This window comes from Poecilia reticulata, linkage group LG2 (genome assembly GCF_000633615.1).
Source record: "Poecilia reticulata strain Guanapo linkage group LG2, Guppy_female_1.0+MT, whole genome shotgun sequence".
NCBI lineage: Eukaryota > Metazoa > Chordata > Actinopteri > Cyprinodontiformes > Poeciliidae > Poecilia > Poecilia reticulata.
Window position 1 is genome coordinate 32,430,173 of NC_024332.1, and position 21,362 is coordinate 32,451,534.

Below are 21,362 nucleotides of genomic sequence, written 5' to 3' on the forward strand. Positions count from 1 at the left end.
CACACACACACACACACACAATGTCACGCAATGTCATTTTTTAAATAAAACATTTAAAAACTTTTTTTTCTTTTTCCAAAAATACCTTTAGAGACATTTTTATAACGCGTATAAACACAAGTTTAGGTAGTTTTCTAGTCTTCCATTCACACTCTACAAGCTCTTACCCAAAGGAAAACTGCTTACTTTTAGGTGAGGCACTGGGACTGTTGGAGGCAATCTGGCGCATGCGTCCTCCGTGACAGCTCAGCGCTACCAGTCGGGAGATAATGGCCGTCTTCCCATACCCAACGCTACCCACCACCACAACTCCATGGTTTTCACTGGACTCGCTGGCCTTCAGCATGTCCTCAAGCTGCTGAAACAGCCAGTCTCGGCCGACAAACACAGAGTCTGTAGTGATGCTGGGAACCTCAAACAGCAGGGGCTTGAGCATGATGTCTGAAGGTTTGTAGGGAGCAAAGCGTCCTAAAGTAAATGAGGGGGGGGGAAACACATCATAATTAGTCATGGTGTTAATAATAAAACCTTGCAGTAATAGTGTGGAATGATTAAGTTGCTACATACAAAATGAGTCCTAATATATTTATTCTTTTCCTTTGGGTGTTCAAATATTTGGCCAGTACAAAACATAAATGGCCCAAGAATTTTGGACTTGTAATATCGGAATTGGCTGATATACTTTACTGGCCCTGATCTGTAAATTTAATGAAATCCTATTTAACTGCAGAGCTGTGCAACACCAACTGCTCAGTTTCTCGGATGTAATATAAACAATTATTTATCTTTCACATAAAGGCTCTTTAAGGCTAAAGCTTCAATAAGTCAACAGTCGGAGTTCCTTCTAAAATATAATTTTTGGAAACATTATTCATTTATTTAAAAAAACATATGGTAGAAAAAAAAACATTATATATATATATATATATATATATATATATATATATCTGGTAATACAACACACCTAAACATTTTGAGATGTACAAAAAATAAAAAGGAAAAGAAAGAAGCTAGTGACCTATAAAGGAGGGGGGGGGGTAATTCTTTTGAGCTGGCATCATGATTTTTGGCTGTTTGTGAGAATTAGTTTTACAAGACAATAAAACAAATGTGTTTTTGCTTTTTATAGTTCTTAATTAGAAACGGGGGCTGGTAGGTCAGAGCTTTGCAAAACTGGTGTTTGGAAATCAGCCACAAAATCCCTGATGGGTGCATACTGAATACATTTTCTAGAGCAAAAAAAAATGAAGCTACAATTTAAAAGAGATATAAAAATAAAGTAAAACATTCTGGAGGAATTTCTCATTATTTGTGCCAAATGGAGATTCTGCATTTTGACAGGACATATCTCCTCCTACTAGTTTTAACTGGATTTCTACAAAACTCAAATAACTTAGAATCTGTTCTGTTAAACCAGCTTCCAGTTTGGGTTCAAAAAGCAGAAACCCTCTTAACCTTCCCTGAATAACCATGAAAAGTTGCTTTTTACAGAAAGCTGTAGTTATAATTGCTTGGGTGACCCTGAAATATTCATTAGTTATGCTGGTATTAGCCTAAGGTCCTGCAGGGCCTCAGTTGATACACACCGAGTACCTCTCCTCCACTCCTTGTGCTCTTTTTTTTAAATTATTAGACGAGACATACAGGCTTATCTCCAAGATTGAGCATTTTAAGTTCATCTTCAACTTCTTTTTGTGAGGGTATTTCGGAATCTTATTTAGTATTAACGTGCCTATCTCTCTATATTAGACTAAGGTCCTCAAATGCAATTGAATTTGGTCAATTTATTGTGAATCAGAAGTGGATCAAACAATGGGTTGAGTTGAATTGACTTGAATCACTGCTTCTGTCCTATTTTCATTGTCACTCAGAGGTGAAAATCTAAACGCCCAAAACTTTGAGCTACTCTAGTTTTCATCAAATATTCCTTTTGAAGTTTTTCTAAGGAACTCTGCAAAGCTGTGCAACACCAACTGCTCTCTTCCTCTTTCACACAACAAACAAGATAAAGATAGCCAAACAAATAAAAACACGACACACTATTCTTAATGCCAAACATAAGCTAAAATCCTATCAATCTCCATTTCACAAGTCCTGGGTGCACACAGAATTGATTTGCTTCTGTGGTTAGACTCTTTCTAAACGTTGGTCTTAGGTTTAAAAGTGCTGTTTATATTCAGCTTAAAACAAGGTGGCATTCAATTGTGGATTTTTGCTGATGTACAGGAAAATATTCAAATGTACTACTGCCTTCTAAAGTGAGCTTCAGTACAAAGCATCTAACGAGACCTTTGGAAAATTAAGGTTTAATGTCATAGACCTAGTGTAGTAGGAAGAAAAAGATCCATAAAAATCTGTTTACGTAGGAAAAAGCTGATCACTGCAGTCAACAGTGGACAGATGTGGATGCTTTTCTTCAGCAGTCATGGAGAAACTAGTTAAGACACATGGAGCTAAATACAGAGAAACAATGAAGAAAAAGCTGCAAAACACTTTAGGCTGAAGCAGAGGTTCAACTTCCAGGAAAAACGTTACGTAAAAATACATCTAATTTCAACCGAAAAGTTACATTTCAGAGTCAAATTCAATACGGGACATATTAATAGATTTGAAAATGTATCTTTGAGGATTACTCTTGATTCAATCTGTCTAAGTTTGAGCTAATGGGCAAAAAATGTTATCATGTGTACATCCAAAGCTAATTGAGACATATGTCATCTGTAATCACAGAGATTACAGATTGTGGTCCTACAAATATTGATTCAAGCGGGCTGAATAGAATAAATGACACCATTTTTCATATTTGAAATATTGTTAATGTACACTTTCCCTTCCACTTTGCAAATATTCACTACTTTGTGTTGGTCTATTACAGAATATTATAATGCAGTACATTAAAATGTGTGGTTGTGACATGACAAAATGTTTAAAAAAAAAAAAAAAGTCAGGTAAATACTTCTGTATGGTCTTAAACTCTACCTAAGAAATTTGGTGTTTTCAAGAACTGGTCGTGATAATGGCAACCTAAAAAGAAAAACTTAACTATCCCAAATCTGGATATCAAGAAAGCGCAACAATGTTCAACATCCAGCTTATTTGCAGCATTAACAGTCAGTCACCTTTAGGGTCATGCGGTGGCCTCCCCCCTGTGTTGTGCCACGGCAGGCGAATGGACGTCCTCAGGGGCGTGTTGCGCTGCTCATCAAGATAACTCAGGTCCTCCAGCTTTGTGGAGCTGGTTGCTGCGGAGACACACAGATCCAAAAACAGACAATGAACAATACTAAATCAGGAAGACTGCTTTTATTTCAAAAACTGCAAAAAAAGTGAGATGGGAAGAATCAGTAGTTGAAGATTTTGTTGCACACAGGCTCTATCTCCCAGAAGATGAGTGATGGTGATGCAAGCCAGTGCGCTTTGACATTTGACAATTCCTAGAGGCAGTACTAGTAAACTGCAGCTGAAAGGATAACAGTATCTTATAGTTAAGACAGATGTGCTCTGGTTGTCTGATTTCTTCTGACAGCTATAGCAGTAAGATGTCTGTCCCCTCAAACAGCACTTTTGTGCTGTAGGGAGAGGACGGACTACCTTTGTTTCTCCTCAGAAAAAAAGAATAAATCAATCCTATGCCAGTTGCAACGGCTTAATGAAGCTCTTTCTACTGCAAGTTTATTGAGACGTTCGAAAATTACTCACATTAGCAACAGGGGTGAAAGTAGTTTTAAATTCTTGGGGGTACCATTACAAAAACAAAAAGCTGGGTAACTCTTGAATTGCTACAAAATAAAGCTGTATTTCTTTCAGCCCACTGGCTGCAATGGTGACACCTTGAGATGCCATGAGACCTAAATTCTGAACATCATGGCATGGAAAACTGCACCCCAGTTTTCCATGTCTGGCATATAACCATTCATTTTAGCTTTTAAACTGGTTTTATTGTTCCTGAGTCCAGACAGAGGAATAATCAGTAGCCCAGCATCATGACCTGATAGTTCTGAAGATCCTGCAGCTCCTCACCCTGACTCTCACACTGATAGGAGGAACCACAGAGCTCTGTTAGGTTAAAGCTCATCTTCTGAAGCAGGGATATTTTTCCTCCAACAAGTTCCAGAGGAATCACCTCAAACCAGATGTTGGACTGGATTTTATTGCACTGTCATTTGTGAATGTTAGAGCCTCATTTTCAACAGTGGAGCTATAAAGGTTGAAAAAGGTTATTTTGGAGAAAGTCTCATCAACATCAATATTTCCACTAAAGAGGCAAAAAACAAAATTGTTTGATAAAGGAAAAGCCTCTCGGACTCTAATTATCGCGGTAGAAGCCATTTGCTTGTTAGATATTTAATGAAAAATATATACGTTTGATGTTTGTTGTAAATGACGTATACTCACAAAGAACAAGTAATTAGTTCAGGTTTGTCGTTTGTTGAACGTTCAGAAACTACAGCGGCTGTGATGCGCCAAGACAAAGGTAAAACAACCTGAACAGGTGATCAACTTTAAATCACTCGCACATTTTACCCGAGATTACATTAAAAACATTCAGTCCGTTACGATATTGGGTTTGCAGGCTTGATATTTATTTTTGCAATCATTAATAAGCCTCTCATGAACACAGCGGTGGTTGATTAGTTCATTTTAAACTCCTGCTCTTCTCGTTATCTTGATAATGGAACCGAAACGCACAGAATTGCGCAACACCTTGTCGAAACAACAAATACTGAGATTACTATTGTTGTTGAGTCATTAATTTGAACACGTTTTGTTGATATTTTTTGTTATTTTTCTTTAATAAAGTTATGAAAGTTTTGACAAGGAGTCAGAGGAGGACATGCTGGTCTCAGCGTCATGGCGGCGTTCAGTTTGTCATCTAATGCCGATATCGACTCAAAACCTTCCGTGATCGACATGTTGCACCGCTGCTCTACAAAGCACGAACAGTTCAGAAACAATATGAAATGGGAAAAAGGGTATTTATTAACTGATCAAGTCTGTTTTAGATTGTTCTTGGCTGCACAGTTTAACCCACTGATTTTTTTTTTTTACAGCAGACAGCCGTTCCTCTCTCTTGCAAGTACTGCGTACCCCCGCTAAATCTTTCAGGAGTACGTAGTACCCTGCCGTACCCACTTACTTTCACCCCTAATTAGCAACAATCTGCTGAACATATATTTGTTATCCACATGCAATCAAGTGAAGCAATGTAAATTATTAGTAAGCCAATAAATATTAGATTTTTATTTTAGTTTTTACCATCTTAAATAAAAATGCACTTTGTAACTTAGATGTTAAACTCGCTCCAGATTTTATTTTATTTCAATCTGACTTTGTGCAGGGAGGAGTTGAGGTCTCACAGCAGGAGACGATTTTGATCCCAAAAAGTCTCCAGATTAACTTCTGCATATGAGTCAGTGTGATTGCACAGCAATTTAGCAGAAGGTTGAAAGTATGAGCTGTGCCCTGTTAATATAATAAAGATGTGTAGCAGTGCAACAAGGTCTCTACTCCAATTGCAACTCATTTTTCAATCCAAACATCATCGAGCTGTATTCTGGTTTGGCCTTGCAGAAGAGCAGAATCAAAGCCTCAGTTATCTTCTTTATGTGCCTCAGATGGGAGAGACAGTCACAAACACTCATCTTCCCCTCTTCACTTACTCTCTCCCACACCGAGTTGCGAACTCGCTCTCTGGAATGTCTCACTAATTAAAACACGTCTGCTGCAACTGCGACCGAAATGAAAAGAGGCCCCAGAGTTACTTTTATTGCAGCAGACTGTTCCTGGACAAGCACTCTGGACATAAACCAATTTTCAGCAAATTAAATAAAACGACAACCACACAAAACCGACACAAAAAGAAAAATAGTCTGTGTAAACCACTACATGATGAAAACGTGTGCAAATTCGATTATGATGCTACGACTCCTCACACCCAGCAGCACCGGTAGGAAGCACAGCAGGAATTCGGGAAGACTCCTCCAAAGCATGGGAATACCTGGACAGTGGCAGTTACGGGAAACCTGGGTCCACACGCTTGGCTAACGGTTTATAAAACACCCACATAGGATGAGCTCTCTAGGGGTACAACAGCAATTCCTCACTTATTCCTCACTTGCAGAGCCAGTGGCAGCAGACAATGGCCATCTTCTTTCTGGTGCTCAGTCAGTCACAGCACCCACAGCAGTAGGCGCTAGCTAAATGAATGCAAAGAGTGTCACCCTCCCCGTCTCTTTGTACTTTTAACTCACGGGTTTAAGACGTAATTTCTGTCCGTGTGCCTTATGAATTTGAATTTACATACTACCTTTGATAAGGAAGCAGCAGAGGGTGAAAAATTGGAGAATTAAATGAAACAAAAAGGTCAGCTAGGAGATTCAGTCTATGGGCTCTGAATACTTTGTAATTGGTTTTCAACATACTACTCTTAAATAGACCTTGACAATAACACTCCTGAGTGTTGAAGTTGTTAGTAAGGAAAGACAAAATTATTTGTCAGGATAAATAAAGTGTTTAAAATGAAGTCAAAGGCAATTTAAAAATAAACTACAATGTGAAAGAGGCTCAGTCTGCCAGCAGAGCACAAGACTTTATGCATTTAATAGGAAGGCTAAATGGAGAACAGAAAAAAAATGTTGGAAATGTAAGCCACCTTTTGGGAGTCTCTTATAAAAGTCTACATTTTGAACAAACAGCTGTTCTGTTGATGTACAATGCTAACGTCAGACAAAAGTAAAAGTCAAGTAATACTTTCTTTATTTTAAAGTATTTGTGAAACTTTTATTATCGCTTCTCTCTCATGCATGCCGTTTATAGATCTAGTTATTATAAAGTCCTTAAATAGTGATTGGAACCTGCTAATCCAGGTAAACTGTGCAAAAACTGGATACCTGGAATCGTCCAGATAATTCTGATCAGTGCATTTCTAAACAGAACACCAACAAACTTTAATCGGAGTTACTGATATGAGAATGTTTTAACATTGGCACACCATTATGCCTGTCTGATATCCTCTGTGCTGCACATACATTCCCCGTCTCTCCTTTTTTATCAAGTCCCTTTCAGTTTAGTCTACAACGCCTTTAAAGCCAAGCCAAAAATGAAGATCACATTCAGCTGTGAACACCGTTCTTTTCCAACTGTCTGCATTTCTTCCCATTCATGCAGGTGTGCTCATTTAAAAAAAAAAAAAAAAATCCCATTTGATGTCTTGAAGTTTGAGTTTGCAATGACTTTGAAGTCGTAAAAATGTGTCAGGCTGATGAAAATGTGACTCGTTTCCCCCTCAAGCTGGTTTGCACTTTGAAATCTTCAGTTTCATGTTCCTCATGCCCGAGCAGAGAATAAGACAGAAGCACCTTTGCTCTAAGATACCGCACCTCTCGGTTTCTCAACCCATTCACTTTCCTTGACACCACTCCAAAGATGTGACCAAGACGATCTCATTAAGTTCTGAAAAAAAAAAAAAAGAAAACTTAGCTTTGCTCTCTAATTCTGTGTATTCTCTCCAAGGGCCAATTCAAAATATTTGTTCACTTTAACACAGATGGAGATCTGAACGCCTGCTGTGATTAAGCTGAAGGCAATAGCAGCTAATTATTACTGCCATAATTATCACAGCCTAATCCTCTAAATATAATTTTTCTAAAGCTCACCACAGTAGAAAAGAAAAGTTTGAACTAATCCGCACATTATTTTCATTTTCATAAGCCTATAATTTTTATGAAAGTCCTAGCATTTGTGTCGAGGCCTTAGGAGCAAGAAACTTTCTATAGCGAGGAAAATATATTTCCAACTGGATGTTCGTGTCTAAATAGCATGTGTATTAAAAAAACTATGTACAGATTTGATCCCAAATCTGTTCCAAACAAAGCAATCCCATTACCTCTTGCAGGTGTTACAGCAGCATATTGAGGCTATTCTACAGAAAAAATCCTGCAGCAAACTAAGCATTATGAGTTAACAAGCGAGACACAATGACGTCTACATAAAGCGGATTAGACGGATGGAATGTAGTATGTTATTTCACAGCACTATTTAGGTACTTTCAAGCCACTTTGTGACACTGATTTTTATTATCATGCAACTTGGATTAGAATTTGTGAATTAATAAAAAGGGACATCTCTCTGGCAAAAAGAAAATGCATAGAGGTGATGATGTTAATTTGCCCTGTGATCCTTTTGCTTATGCTAATTAGCCATGTGGTGTAGTACTCCATATACCCTCATGTAAATTGATAAACAGCAAAAATACACAAGAATAAAGAGTTTAAATTTTGTGTAGCTTCATAAGCTCAAAGCTGTTAATTTTGGTGCAAGGGAATTATTAGTATTTTATGAATATGTGTTGATAAAGATTAATAGCTACAATTATCAAATGTATCTTGTATCTATACTCCGTGTATAAATAAAAAGGAATACAGTTTGTGAACTGATAGAGCTCATGATAAACATTATATATAAATAAGTGTCCTTTTTCCAGGTATCATAAGTTATTAACTTGCCTAATTGTATCCGTTATTGTTGGTCTTCAGCAATCAGCTGGAATTGAGGGTATTCAAAATAAAGTTTGAATAACGTTGATTGGAGTAAATAAATACTGCAAAATGTTTTTAAAAAATTAAATAAAAAAAAAAGATGTAATTATTAAAAATATTCAAGAAAAACAAACTTTATACAAGACTAGAGGCTTATGAAAAGATATTTTTTTCTATAGAATTGCAAACAGTGGGATGTTGTCTGTCAAACTCTGAAGGAGAGACTTTATCCCACACTCTACTATTATAAGACTGGGCATTTAACAAGTCCTGATCTTTCAGACGGGAGCCGCTGAGAGGGGTTTGCAAACTCAAAAAAGATTGATCCCTCAAAGAGTTTTTCTTTTCCTCCTGCTGTGACACAGAGGCATCAAAACAGCTCTGGAAACGGGCATTTTTGAAGATGCCTCTGTGACCTTTCCGAAATGTGCCAGAGGATATGAATGGCTTATCTGTTTTCGTTTGACTTGCGAACTAAACAGATTAGTGACTACATAAAGCTACGGCCGGATGTGAATTCCATGGCTCCCTGGAGACATCACAAACAACCATGATATGCCGTCTTTAAACAAGGAAACAAAGCAAATAAAAACAGCAACAATCATAAGAGCTCCCAGCATTCAAGATGACGTGAAACTATGTCAACCTGCTGCACTGGAGCAGACTAGTGCCAGCGTATATTTGATTCAGAAAGCTATTATTTTTTTTGTTTACGCCTCAGTGTTGCAGAAATTCAAGACACATTTGTAATTACGATCTGACCTCTGCAAACACTTCGGAATCACAAATTAGATTCTTAAGAAAAAAAAATGAGCCTAAAGGACTTAATTATGTTTGAAAAACAGAAGGCATCTGAATTTTACCTTTTCAGATAAACCTGTCAGAAAATCTGGCTTTTCATTCTCCACATGCTTTTTTTTTTTTAAAGAACATAAATGAACCTCGGCCCCATCATTTTTTGATGAGGTAAGCTCAGAGCAAGACCACTGCCAAAGGAAGAGACAACTTCAGAATACAAACAGCGAGTGCATGCAAAAGCCCAATACACAACATAAGGACCTGGAAGGTAACAAATCACTGCTAAATTAAATAAATGCACTGTGATGTCATTCATCTCCCACACAGCAGGGTTATTGCACGCCCCAAATCTAAGCAACACAATCACAAGCAGCTGAACATATGACTTAAAAACTGTGGAACTCCTCATTGGCCCAAAACTAACACGGACCTTTGATTTTGGTAAACATACCTGCTTCCTAAAATATTTAACTGAGATGCTTCAACAAAAAAGGAAGCATCTAAAATTTTTAAATTTAGATTTTCTTAAGCAAAGCACATGCTACACAGGGTCATTAAAAACTGATACATGTCAACGCAAAGATAGCAAAATCACAGGCAAGTCAAGCAGCACATTTTAAAACATAAACATGCTGTCAGCACAAAGTCAAAGAAATTATTAAACACGAAGGTGGAGGATTGATAGTATGGGAATGCACTGCAGCCATGTTAGCTACAATTTTCAGTCTTACTGCTCCTAGGGTTAGAAGTTTTTTGTTTTACTGCGATGCCATATAAAAGGATGTTGTGATTAAAGTTTTCTCCATTTCTGTGAACACAGCACTACCCCTCCCCTTTAAACCAGCAAAGGTTGAGGTAAAAGCACTGTTTTTACTTGTCTAAGATCACACACAATAATCCTTAATCCTTAAAGTGGATGATTGTCAGCTTTACACCAGGTCTCCTAGGCTTAATATAACATTGTTTTTACTCCTGCATCATATTTTCCTTAATGGTATTCGGTCAAAGTTTAGACAGAGTAAACCGTTAATCACTGCGATTCTGAGTCAATGCATCAAAAACGGGAGCAGCTTTCATTAAAATGAGCTCATCACCATTTCTTCTCCAAATATAATTTTCTTCAGGAGAGGCATCCGTGCCTCGCCGGGGCACCTACACAGCCCAGTCGCAGCCATAAATGAAGTCGTCTTACAGCGTCCTTGATGTCCTCTCCCATGGTTTTGTCACACAGCGTAAAATCCAAGGTGTGAATTGTCAAGGGCCCCAAGAGGGCAATGCTGCATAACTATGACATCAACCCATAAAACAAGCACACGTATACTGCCAAATATTTCCTGGTCTGCCAGCTTTATGAGCCACAGTGCGTCTGGCCTCTTAAGCTTTATGGTACAAAACATAATGGATAAGAAAGATGCAATCCAGTTAAAAAGGTTAAGGAAAACAATTAGCAGTCAGTGGACACGAAGTGCTTTTTTTTGTTACGGCTTTACACGTGCGACTTATTTTTATTTTTCCGACTGAAAACATATCCGCTCCAGCAATTTCAGTTCAGTTACCTGCTTCCAGAGTGGAAGGTGGCATATTTCAATGGCAATACTGTACACCAGATGATTTTGTTCTTTGTCCCTGTGTAACCTCACTTTGTATGCAATATACCTCTTGCTGAAGAAATGTTTCAGCCTCTGTACACAACACATACTCCCGTCTGTCAAACAAATGCTGAAGTCATGACCTTAGTGTTTATGTTGTCAGTTACAGCATCTATAAACCTGACCCTAAGCTTGCAGACATTTTGGGACCGGAAAAACAAAATCCAACTGTGCATACAGTCCTTTACTTTTTCACCATGTGTCATGTTACAGCTGCAAACCTTAATGTACTCTATTGCGAATGTATGTGACAGACCAACATAAAGTACTGCATAGTTGTTTTATTAATAAAAACATGAGAAATGTGACACTGTGTAATTCTGAGCCTCTTCCGTCGATATTTCAGAAACACCTTTCACTGCAGATGCTGATGTGATTCTTTTCAGGAATGACTCCCCCAGGTTTGGACTGAAATGTTCAACCATTCCACTTTGACTAAAGTACAAATAGGTTTACTTCAAACAACATTTGTTCACACCTATTTTACTTTTAGGGCTTTAAGAGTAAGTCATCACAAAACAAATGGCCCATTTTTCAAACATTTATCTGTAAAACATTTTAAAAGCTGTGCATCATTTTTGTGGTTGTGACAAGCGACACAAGCACCTTTCAAAACCCGCTGTACTTGTATACAAAGCTATGAACTACTACATCATTGACGGTATATTATACAGGAGAAACCAAGCACCGACTGTGATCTAATAAAATCTTGGTCCAAAATAGAGTAGAAAGTAATAGCTCATGAAGGCCAGTTTAACAACAGGGTCAAGGTCAAAAGCAGTCAACAAAAACAGAAGCGAGGTGGAAGGGTGAGACCAGGGAGTAGAAAAGAAGGGGGAGACATGAGTGGAGAAAAGGGGGTACTGGGGAATATCAACAACTGTGACAGCTGTGTGAATATCGTGAGCCAAACCACAACAGGGAGCTTTAAGGGAAGGAATGCAGAACAGATCAACMAGACAGCAGGTTGTGCTTGGAGCTGACATAGCAGCCAGTGGCTGAGGCGCAACACACAGCAGCTGCCTAATCCCAAACTTCTGCCCTGACGCCCAGCTGTGAAAAGCAAAACCTGTACTGATTTCTTTTATATCGCTTCCTGCTCCTGGCCATTTGTATCGCTCACCTGCTTGGACTAAAATGACATTTCACTTGCCAGTCCCCAGGCAGAGCTCTCTTTTATCAGAGTCAAAAGAACTTGACTGACAAAGCTTTTCACCAAGACGGCTACAGTAGCACATTCACACAGATGGCTTATTTGCAACATTTGCCAAGAACAGAGACCGTCCTTACCAGCAACAGAGTTTGGCCTCGGCATTATGAGGGAGGATGATGCCTGCGGTGGATACGGATTAGGCCCGTCGGATGTGTGACCTAGTGGTCGTGGTGGCCCCTGTGCTCCAGCTGGTGTGTGGGGCTGCTGCTGCTGCTGGTCTGTCCTCGACGGGGTGTCAGCTGGTGTTGCCGTGGCACTACTGGACTCTTCTTCCACCACAGGAGAGCACGTGTCAGCCCGCACGCTCTGCGCCAAGCCATGGCACCCGGTGCTCCTTAGGCTGCCATCTTTACTCCACTCGAGGCTGGAGCCGCTGCGGTCGTCATTCTCAGAGGAACTAGTGATGGTGGCTAAATGGAGACAGAAAACAGAATTTGAGCCAATGAGGAGGGATAATAGGAGGGAAAGAGGAGAGATAAATTAGAGCAGTGTTCTTTGTGTGATATGAACATTTATCAGTCTTAATCTTCACTGAGACACTGAGCTGTAATGGAACTTTGAATAACTCATTGCTGCTGCTCATTGCTCTTATCAACGCTGCTCAGAAACTCATTTTCAATCGACAGCGACCGTCTCTGTGCACTAATAAAAAAAAGTAGGAGGCATGGCAGCTTGGATTTGTTAAATTAGTTTAAGGATTTAGCTCAGAGGTCTTGCTTCAAATGAGACTATTCATTCAGCTTTATACGGTGAAAACAGTAATTAGATATAGCACAAACAAAAAAAGAAATCCACACCCAAACATTGAGAGAGAAAGAAGACACAGGTCTAAAAACATTCAAGTTTAGACTGGAGTTCTGTTTAGGTGAGAACAAATCCGCCAATCCTATAAGAAAACCATCAAACACAAACATGTTCTCTGAGAGCAGAGAGGTGCACAGAAGGTAAAAAAACAGACATGGACAGAGAAATCAGTTGGCGACTAGAACTGCATGATTTTCTTGATTGCTCATGATGTGTGATTGGCCATTCAGAAGGTGAGAAATCAGATCTGCTTTGTTTAGAGAATGTATAATACATTATCACCATCAGGTCAGCAGGAACAGCAGCCTTTGGTTTAGGTGGTGCTACTGAGGAAAGAAATCTCATTTTGGTTTTTCTTCCTGAGTTTTTCACAAATTAAGAGAAGGGCTGTGCTGTGGCACAGTTGGTAGCAGTCTTGTCTTGCTGGAAGAAGTTATTGGATTTGAATTCTGTTGTCCAGTTACATAGTTTGCATGACTGCTCTGTGCATGCGTGTGCTTCTCTAAATTTTCCCCAAGTATGAGCATGCATGTGTACGACTGTTTGTCTTGTATGTCTGAGTTGTTGTGACCAACTGCCAGTCGATCTAGGGTGTGCACTACTTCTCACCCAATGATGGCTGGAACATATGTAAACAGTTATTGAAAGGGAAACTGTCATTTGTCCACAATAAAGCACGACTTTTACCAGATAATAGAAAGGTTGAACATAGAGTGAAATATTTGTTTTATCCCCTTGAGCTTTCAAACTTCAGCAACATTGACCATTTTTGGAAGCCTTACAGTTAGTAAACGTTTAAGTAATGTTACCCACATTTTTGCAGCTATAAGATCCAAACATTCAATCAATCAATCAAATTTTATTTGTATAGCACATTTCAGCAGCAAGGCATTTCAAAGTGCTTTACATAATTAAAATAAAAACAGAAATAATCAGTGAGAAAATAGTAGTCATTATAGTAGTCAACACAATTTTGTCTATATTTTACAATAGTAAAATCCTGTTTTGCAGTGTGACATCTCCACAGCTTTCAATATAAATGGACTGCAACTGTTTAACCAGGAAGAGCAAAGTTGTTTTTTTTTTTTTTGGAGGACACTCTAACATGTTCTTAAAAGTGTTAAAGGAGCAGTGTTATGCATTTTCCAGGCACTAGTCAAAGTGCCTGGAATGAGCTACTTGTCAAAATTTCATAGTGCTATAGTTCTGTGTCATTACTGGTAAAGCAAGCACATGTGCCAATCGAAATCATTCGGATATACAACAACATCTCACCCTGCTCTGGATTACTTGGCATCTTAAACTAAAAAACTTTTAATTATTCACATCTAAAAAGACTTTTCTTTTACATCATTTAAAACGCTGTTTTCAGTAATAACTTCAGGTTCCCATGTCCCTTTTTAGCCAGTCTATGTTGCTAAATAAAGGAATTTGATTCAGTACAAAGTCAAATTATTGTGCTTTTCAAACCAGTCAGGGTGAAACTTCAAAGAACAGGGAACATTAATCACCGACAGGAATCTGACGTGCAGCACAGCTTTGTTCTTCTTTTCGTTAGAACTACTTTATCAAGGTACGGAAGAGAGATGTCTCAGCCCAGTGGTTCTGATCATTTCCCAACCCCCTCGATTTGCACACAAATTAGTAAAACCCTGAATTTTAATTCAGCTTGATGCCTATGAAGGAACAGTCATTAATTGTTGCTCTTCCAATACGTTAGGTGTTGCTAATGCAGCTAAGATGAGTGAGGAAGAATGTTTAATTTTGTCCTTAATCTTCATGTATTTCACAGCTCCTTAAAGTATAAATTATCTCTAATTTTTCTGTATTTCGGTGCCTTGTCATGAAAGGTTGTTCACCTAACAGCTGCAGTCTTTTCATCTGTCTGCACAGAAAAGTGTGGGTCATAGACAATGTTAGAAACAAGAAATGTGGGCTGAACCCAGGGATGTTATTTGTATTTTAACTGCTGAAGATTTAATGAGGGCAGAATTAATAGCATTTATTCATTTGGCCCCAAATTACAACTATAACTCATTTTTGTCCCTACCACCAATGATGACAGTCTGGGTTTCAAAAATGACAAATTTAGACAAGTGGAGAACAAAAGAGTAGTTGGGCTCCACAAACTCGAGGAAAATAAAAGCCAAACACAAACTTCACACGAGACATGAAGAAAGTGTCGATAAAAACTCAAAGATGTAAGATGTGTTCATAGATGTTGAAGCATCACTTCACCAAGACTAGAAATAACTTAGTCTAAAAGCGTCATATTTGGACTTATTTTTGTTCTGCTTTTTTACTTGATGAATAGTTTGATGTATCTGAATTAATACTTAATTCACTGTAGATTAGCCATTAAAGAATTATACAAAATCAACTCAGTTTTGTTCAAACTACTAAAACATCAGATTATTCCCTCAGTTTTACATTTCTGTAATTAATACATTTTACAAATTACATGATGTGAGAATTTCAAATTCAATGCTTTCTGAAAATTGAGGATCCTCTGGTTAAGGTGCACATTTTTTTAGACCATCATCATTTTGCAGAATTCCAGCAAATGTTTAATCATGATTTGCATCGGCACCTCTGGCAGGGAGATAGTATATCACGGCCTTCATAAATTATTCAGCGCTGAGCAATAATATTACTTTAGGGGAGGCAGAATGACGGACTCATGGCAATCAGTTATAGAAACGCTGCAGAATTAGAAATCCAAATGTTTCGTTATGAATGGCTTTGGAACATATTGGTTTCTGCTGCAAACATATCAAGTGAGTCGGTTTCAAAGCGCCGTGGTATAATTGTTGTTAGCATTAGAATGCATTTTGCTTCACCTGTGTGAACTGTAGAATACATAAAAAAAAGACAGACTGCAGTTAAAAAGAAAACTTTATGGTACAGAGCCGAAGGTCCAATTACAATTTGTTACTCAATCATCCTTAAATACATGTGAAGCCCATTTTCAGAATAAGACCCTAACATCTGTGTGGCCATGCGAAACAGTGTGGGAGGAAACGGTAGACGAACTAATGCATCAACAGACTATGCCATCTTCCTGTCAGCTTGCATAAATCCCTCGATGTCTTATAGGACTATTACAAGAGATCCAGCACAACGTCAAACTGCTACAACTGTCAGGACGACGCTTCCTCCTGCTGAAGCAGCTTCCTACAAACCAGCTGACTGACACTCAGGATGAATAACATGTCACACAAATGCTGCTCAGTCTTAACAAGCTTGGCAGAGCGACAGGTGACTGACATCGCACAGGTTCGTCCCTTTGTTCTGCAGCAAAAACGACACACAGGGTATCAATTTTAACATAAAGGGTCCTTATGTGAAACTCTTTAGTTTCTGAGACTTTAGGGAGATAGGTGACAAAAAGTTTAAGAGTGTTTACAAGTCATTACATGCTTTGGCTTTTTCAGAGTTTTTCTAAATTCAACTGGAGGTTTTACCACTGAGGAACTGAAGGGGGTAGTTCTGAGGCTGCAAAGATTCTGGTCATTTTTCTATGCTGTGCTGTTAATTTATAAAGACAAGATAATGTATTACATACATATCACCGACTATTTGAGTAAAGCTCATTTAAAGCCTACTTTGACCTGTGTTTAGCTTTAAGCAGAAAAAACGACAGGGTCTTTGGCCCAAAAACAAATTTATTTGGGGTAAAATGTGCAAGTCAGCCCCAGAAAAAACTATTGTGAAGATGCTGGATGAAGCTAGTGAAAAAGTGTCATTACTTACAGTGAACACAGTCCAGAATTGACTTGTATTGGAAGATCACTTAGAGAGGAAGAAGCTTTTACTTCAAAAGTAAAATAATTAAAAAAAGCCAGATTAGCCATTACAAATGCACTTAAGGGAAAATGAAATTCACAACTTCTGTTGTCTGTTGGGATAAAACAACAAAGATTTCCCACAACTATCACTGTTACTTTTGGAGGAGAAAGAGGGAAGGTTAAAAGTCTAAATTCCCCAACCTAAATTACGAACAATCTGGAGGTGATATCACGATGCAGGGTCATTTTGCTGTAGGATGGACCATTTCCATTGACAAAATGGATGGCACCACATAGAATATCATGTGGAAATTGAAGCAAGATCTCAAGACATCAGCAGGGGAGTTGATGCTTGGGATTTCCAAATGGACACTGACCAAACATACTGCCAATGGGTTGCCATGAGGCTACGGGACAATAGATTTAATGTTTTTGCATTATCATCACAAAAACTTTCTCGGTTTTTTAGAAAACCTGTAGGCAAAGTTGACGAGGTGTGTGTCAAGAAGGAGGCCTACACAACCTGACTTGGCTACACCAGCTCTGTCAGGAGGAATGGAACTAAATCAAAGCAAACTATTCTGGGAAGATTGTGCAAAAGATACCTAAAAGATTAGATCCAAGTTAAAAAATAAAATTCTACTAAATGCTGAACAAATGAATGAAAGCTGCTGGATTTAAAGGATACTTTTAATCTCTTAAAAAGTCTCCTGCTCATTATTCTGGCGTTTAACAGAGACGACTAACATCGGTAATCCTAACTGAAAAGACCTAGTCGCAATCAGTCATTTGAAAAATCCCAACCAAAGCATCCCTACTACGAGAGATTTATCCATTCTCACTGTTTTCCCCTGAACTCTAAAAGCTTGCCGTCAACGGCTGGAGAGGCGCTGTACCGTACCTATGATCCCGCTGTCCTTGCTCTCAAGAGTGGAGCTGGGGCTGGTGATAGTCCCACAGGGGCTGGAACGACTGAGTGGGGGACGACTTGTCGTGCTGTTGAGAGTGGAGCATGGGCTGTCGGTGCTGGGAGATGCCGTGCTGCTGGTCAGGGTGGAGCAGGGGCTAATTCCCTGGCTGGTCAGAGTGCACTGAGGAAAGAGAGAGACCAGAAAAAAAGGGCTTGGATACAACGAGAAGGTGTTCTGAGATTAAGCAAAATCAATGAAAGCTCAGGAAAGCTTATCACCAGGACAAGAGATCACATATTTTGTAAAACAAGCAATATTTTTGAGTTTTATCCTGAAGGTAAAATGCAGTAAAAGAAAGTAAAGAGAAAAAGGGGCAGATTTGATCTAACTTCACAATCTGTTTGACCTGAATCATGTGAAACCAATAGATGACATTCCTTAGGAAATAGGCATGGGTTTCACATGTGAGTATGACACACAAGCTGAAGGGTGTGAGCTCTGCAAACGGCACAAGCTAAATCAAAATACGCTGAGATCCATGTGTTAGAGAAGTCCAAATAAACCCAAAGAAAAATGCACATTAGAAAAGACTCTGTCATGACACAATAGACAGCTTTCTAAAGTCATCAAGGTTGCCTGACAACCAGGCAACAGGCTGAGTCTATGTTTGGAATCAAACAAAAAAAAGAGTACACATCCAAATTAATCCTTGTTTGCTCCATTTCGTCATTTTCCTTCAACTCAATGAAAAGTAAATGAAGGTCATCATTGATTCTTTGTAAGAAAAGTCAAATCACTGCAGACAACAGAGAGAATGACTAATCATCACTCTGCAACTTTTCTATCCACTATTGCTCACATGAACTTCAAGAAATAAAATATTTATTGTTTTTTTCCTGTGGATAACTTTACAGACGACAACACTAGGTATAATGGGTGACATTGTTTGCATATGGAAAACAGTGCCTTATGCAAATCTATAAATGTAATCAGATACCTTGAACCTTCTCACATATCATATAACAACCACAAACAATACATTTAATTGGGATTTAATGTGATAACACAATATAAAGCAGTGCAAAATTGAGACATGTAAGCTAACTGATTTCATACATTTCTGCAAATAAAAATCTGAAAAGTGTGGCACATTGCAGTTATGAGGATTGACCCTAACCTGGAAGCCATCTCATGAGGATGGAGATTGTTTGACCATCTATTTTTACGTTTTACTGCAGATTCTTAACTGAACTTCAACCAGAAGCATGTTAAGAGTTTCTGCTCTGCTTGGAGTCTCAAGTCTTTGAAAGCCTCTAGCTGGTTTACTCTCTGATCTAACCAGAGCATCTTCTTCTACATGTTTTCTGCATCTCCTAAATGACTAGTCACGATCTGCTCACCAGACTTCTTATGGCTTTCTGTCAACAACGGCTTTCTTCTTTCCGTTTTTCGCAATCAAGGTCAGATTTGTGGCATGCACAACTAATTGTTGTGCTGTTGACAGATTCTTCCACCTGAGTTGTGGATCGCTTCAACTTCTCCAAAGGTACAATGAGCCTCTTGGTTGCTTCTCTGGTCAATACTCTCCTTTAGGTTTTTTTTTTTATTTTTTAGATGATGGACTCAACAATGCTCCGTGAGATTTTTAAAGCTCAGAATGTCACGTTATAACCTAAACCTAAGTGATAAATCTCCCCATAACTTCATCACTGACCTGTTTGTTGTGTTCCTTGGTCTTCATATTGCATTTCAAGATATTTTGCTGCCTGAAGGATTTTGATTGATTTTTTTTTTCTCTTAAAATGATTTTAATTGTAAAGTTGTAAACTTTTCAAATGGTCACAATGGTCACATATGTTCAATTATTAAAATTGTGAGCTCCCATTTATCCTGCTTGATACATCAGTGCATGACTTTAAAATCATTTTACTCTTAAAAAGGAGAAAGAAGAGAGACTGGACTAACTGAATTTTCTTTGCGTTTCAAAATCTAAGGTTGAAACAGTAGGAATAGAACAGTCAGACTAATAAATAGCTGTGACAGCGTGATTAACAACTTGTAGAGCCGTAACGTTAACTACATGGCATTCTTTCTTTTTATATCCCTCCTTTCTGTAAACAAACAACTCAGTCGGAGACCAAACTGAGACTTCATAATTAGCTCTGAGGCAATACTAAAACACGCCGAGTTAAAGACGTGCTGTAAAACAGCGTCACGGAGGAAAAGAGAACTGCTTGCAGATGACAGCAACATGCTCTGGGAGACCCGTGCACAAAAAACCCCTCAAAGTCTAAACCATCGACCCACTCGTACTGGCTGTCCCCTCCTATGACACCTCCAGTAATGCCTGTGATTTATGAAACACTTTCTAAGCCTCCATCACGTTCCTAAAATCGCCAGCTCAGCGTCAAAACATGTCCTGGACATGAGATGGATGAGGAAAGCGCAGCATGCTGGGCTTTGCTCCACACAAAGTCCCAGCTTAATTAGCGGAGCCAAACAAACTGAGGCTCAGACCTAACATAACTATTTCTGGACCCGGGCTCAGATGCTCTTGTTACATTCTCCAGAGCCACCCCTGAAATAGCACTTAAGTTACAGCACGACACTAAAGAGCTTGCACAGAAATAAAGGCACATGCAACCAATTTAAAATCTCCACTTACTTTCCCTTGTACAAATTTAACGCTTCCAAGTTAAGTAGTCTCATAGTTACCATTGCTTGTTGTGGGGGGAAAAATGAATCCAACACGTACAGCTTGCAAACTTGTCCATAATTCACTGAGGAAAAATAAGTCAAGTAGCAAAATAATAATCCATTTCACTACTGGAGTGCGACAACTATCGTCTCCTCTGATTAGCTTCTCTATCTGTGAATCTTAGTGCTGCAGCAGTGGCAGCAGCTGCTGCTGGGTGAGGGAGAGGAGGAAGGGAGGTGGAGGTGGAGGGAGGGAAGAAAAAAATTAAATACCTTCTTTTCATTCTTGTCGTCCATAGGTATGCGTGCTGTGCCCGGGATCCCTTCTCCCAGTAAAAAGCCCAGCCTTGTCATCAGTTCCTGAGTGGCAGGAGAGGAGGAGCTTGGCTGTTGCTCCGCTTGCAGCTCTGGAGATGAGAGAAGGAGTAAAAAACAGAGGGAGAGAAGTGCAGTTAGCCGGGAAGATTCCCTCTCTCTCTCTCTCTCTCTCTCGCTCACACACTCTTTCTTCTGGCTGGGCCACACAGGGCCACGCTGCCTGCCCTGCCCTCCTCAGCTCTGCTTTGAAATGCGTTGCTGCACTCCTCCAGCAGCTGCTGATGTGCTGCAGACCCGTAGAGGGCGAGAGGAGAAGACGAGTAAGGGAGAGAGTGAGGAGGGAGCTGTGGCTTGAGTGTGTGTGAATGCATGAATGTCTGGCATTGTTAAGAAAGCAGAGGCTCTATGCATGTCCAGCAACATGCTTTGAGTGCCAATTCCAGGGCATTATGCTTGTTTACAGCTCTCACTCATAAAGCCTCTGAATATAAATGAGGTGAACCGAGGCTTTCTGAGGCAAAGCTTTGACTAACTTTGTTCAAGCATTTTTTTAAACCTTTGGACAATTATTAAAGACTGGAGCGACAGCAATGCAGCACAGACAAATATTGTACATCTTAAAGGCTATTCCTAACTAGTTTTTAGTA

At 39.1% G+C, this 21,362-nt stretch overlaps 1 protein-coding gene across 1 annotated transcript in view; it reads right to left on the bottom strand.

Annotated features, from left to right (window-relative positions):
* The window catches only part of tanc1b (tetratricopeptide repeat, ankyrin repeat and coiled-coil containing 1b), a 106,328-nt gene that overhangs the window by 28,327 nt on the left and 56,639 nt on the right, over positions 1–21,362 (bottom strand). The window contains exons 5-9 of the mRNA XM_017309268.1: positions 20,671–20,804; positions 17,691–17,880; positions 12,275–12,607; positions 3,120–3,242; positions 187–468 (exon numbers count right to left, since the gene is read on the bottom strand). Coding sequence (XP_017164757.1) covers positions 187–468; positions 3,120–3,242; positions 12,275–12,607; positions 17,691–17,880; positions 20,671–20,804 — 1,062 coding nt within the window. The remainder of the gene's footprint in view (positions 1–186; positions 469–3,119; positions 3,243–12,274; positions 12,608–17,690; positions 17,881–20,670; positions 20,805–21,362) is intronic.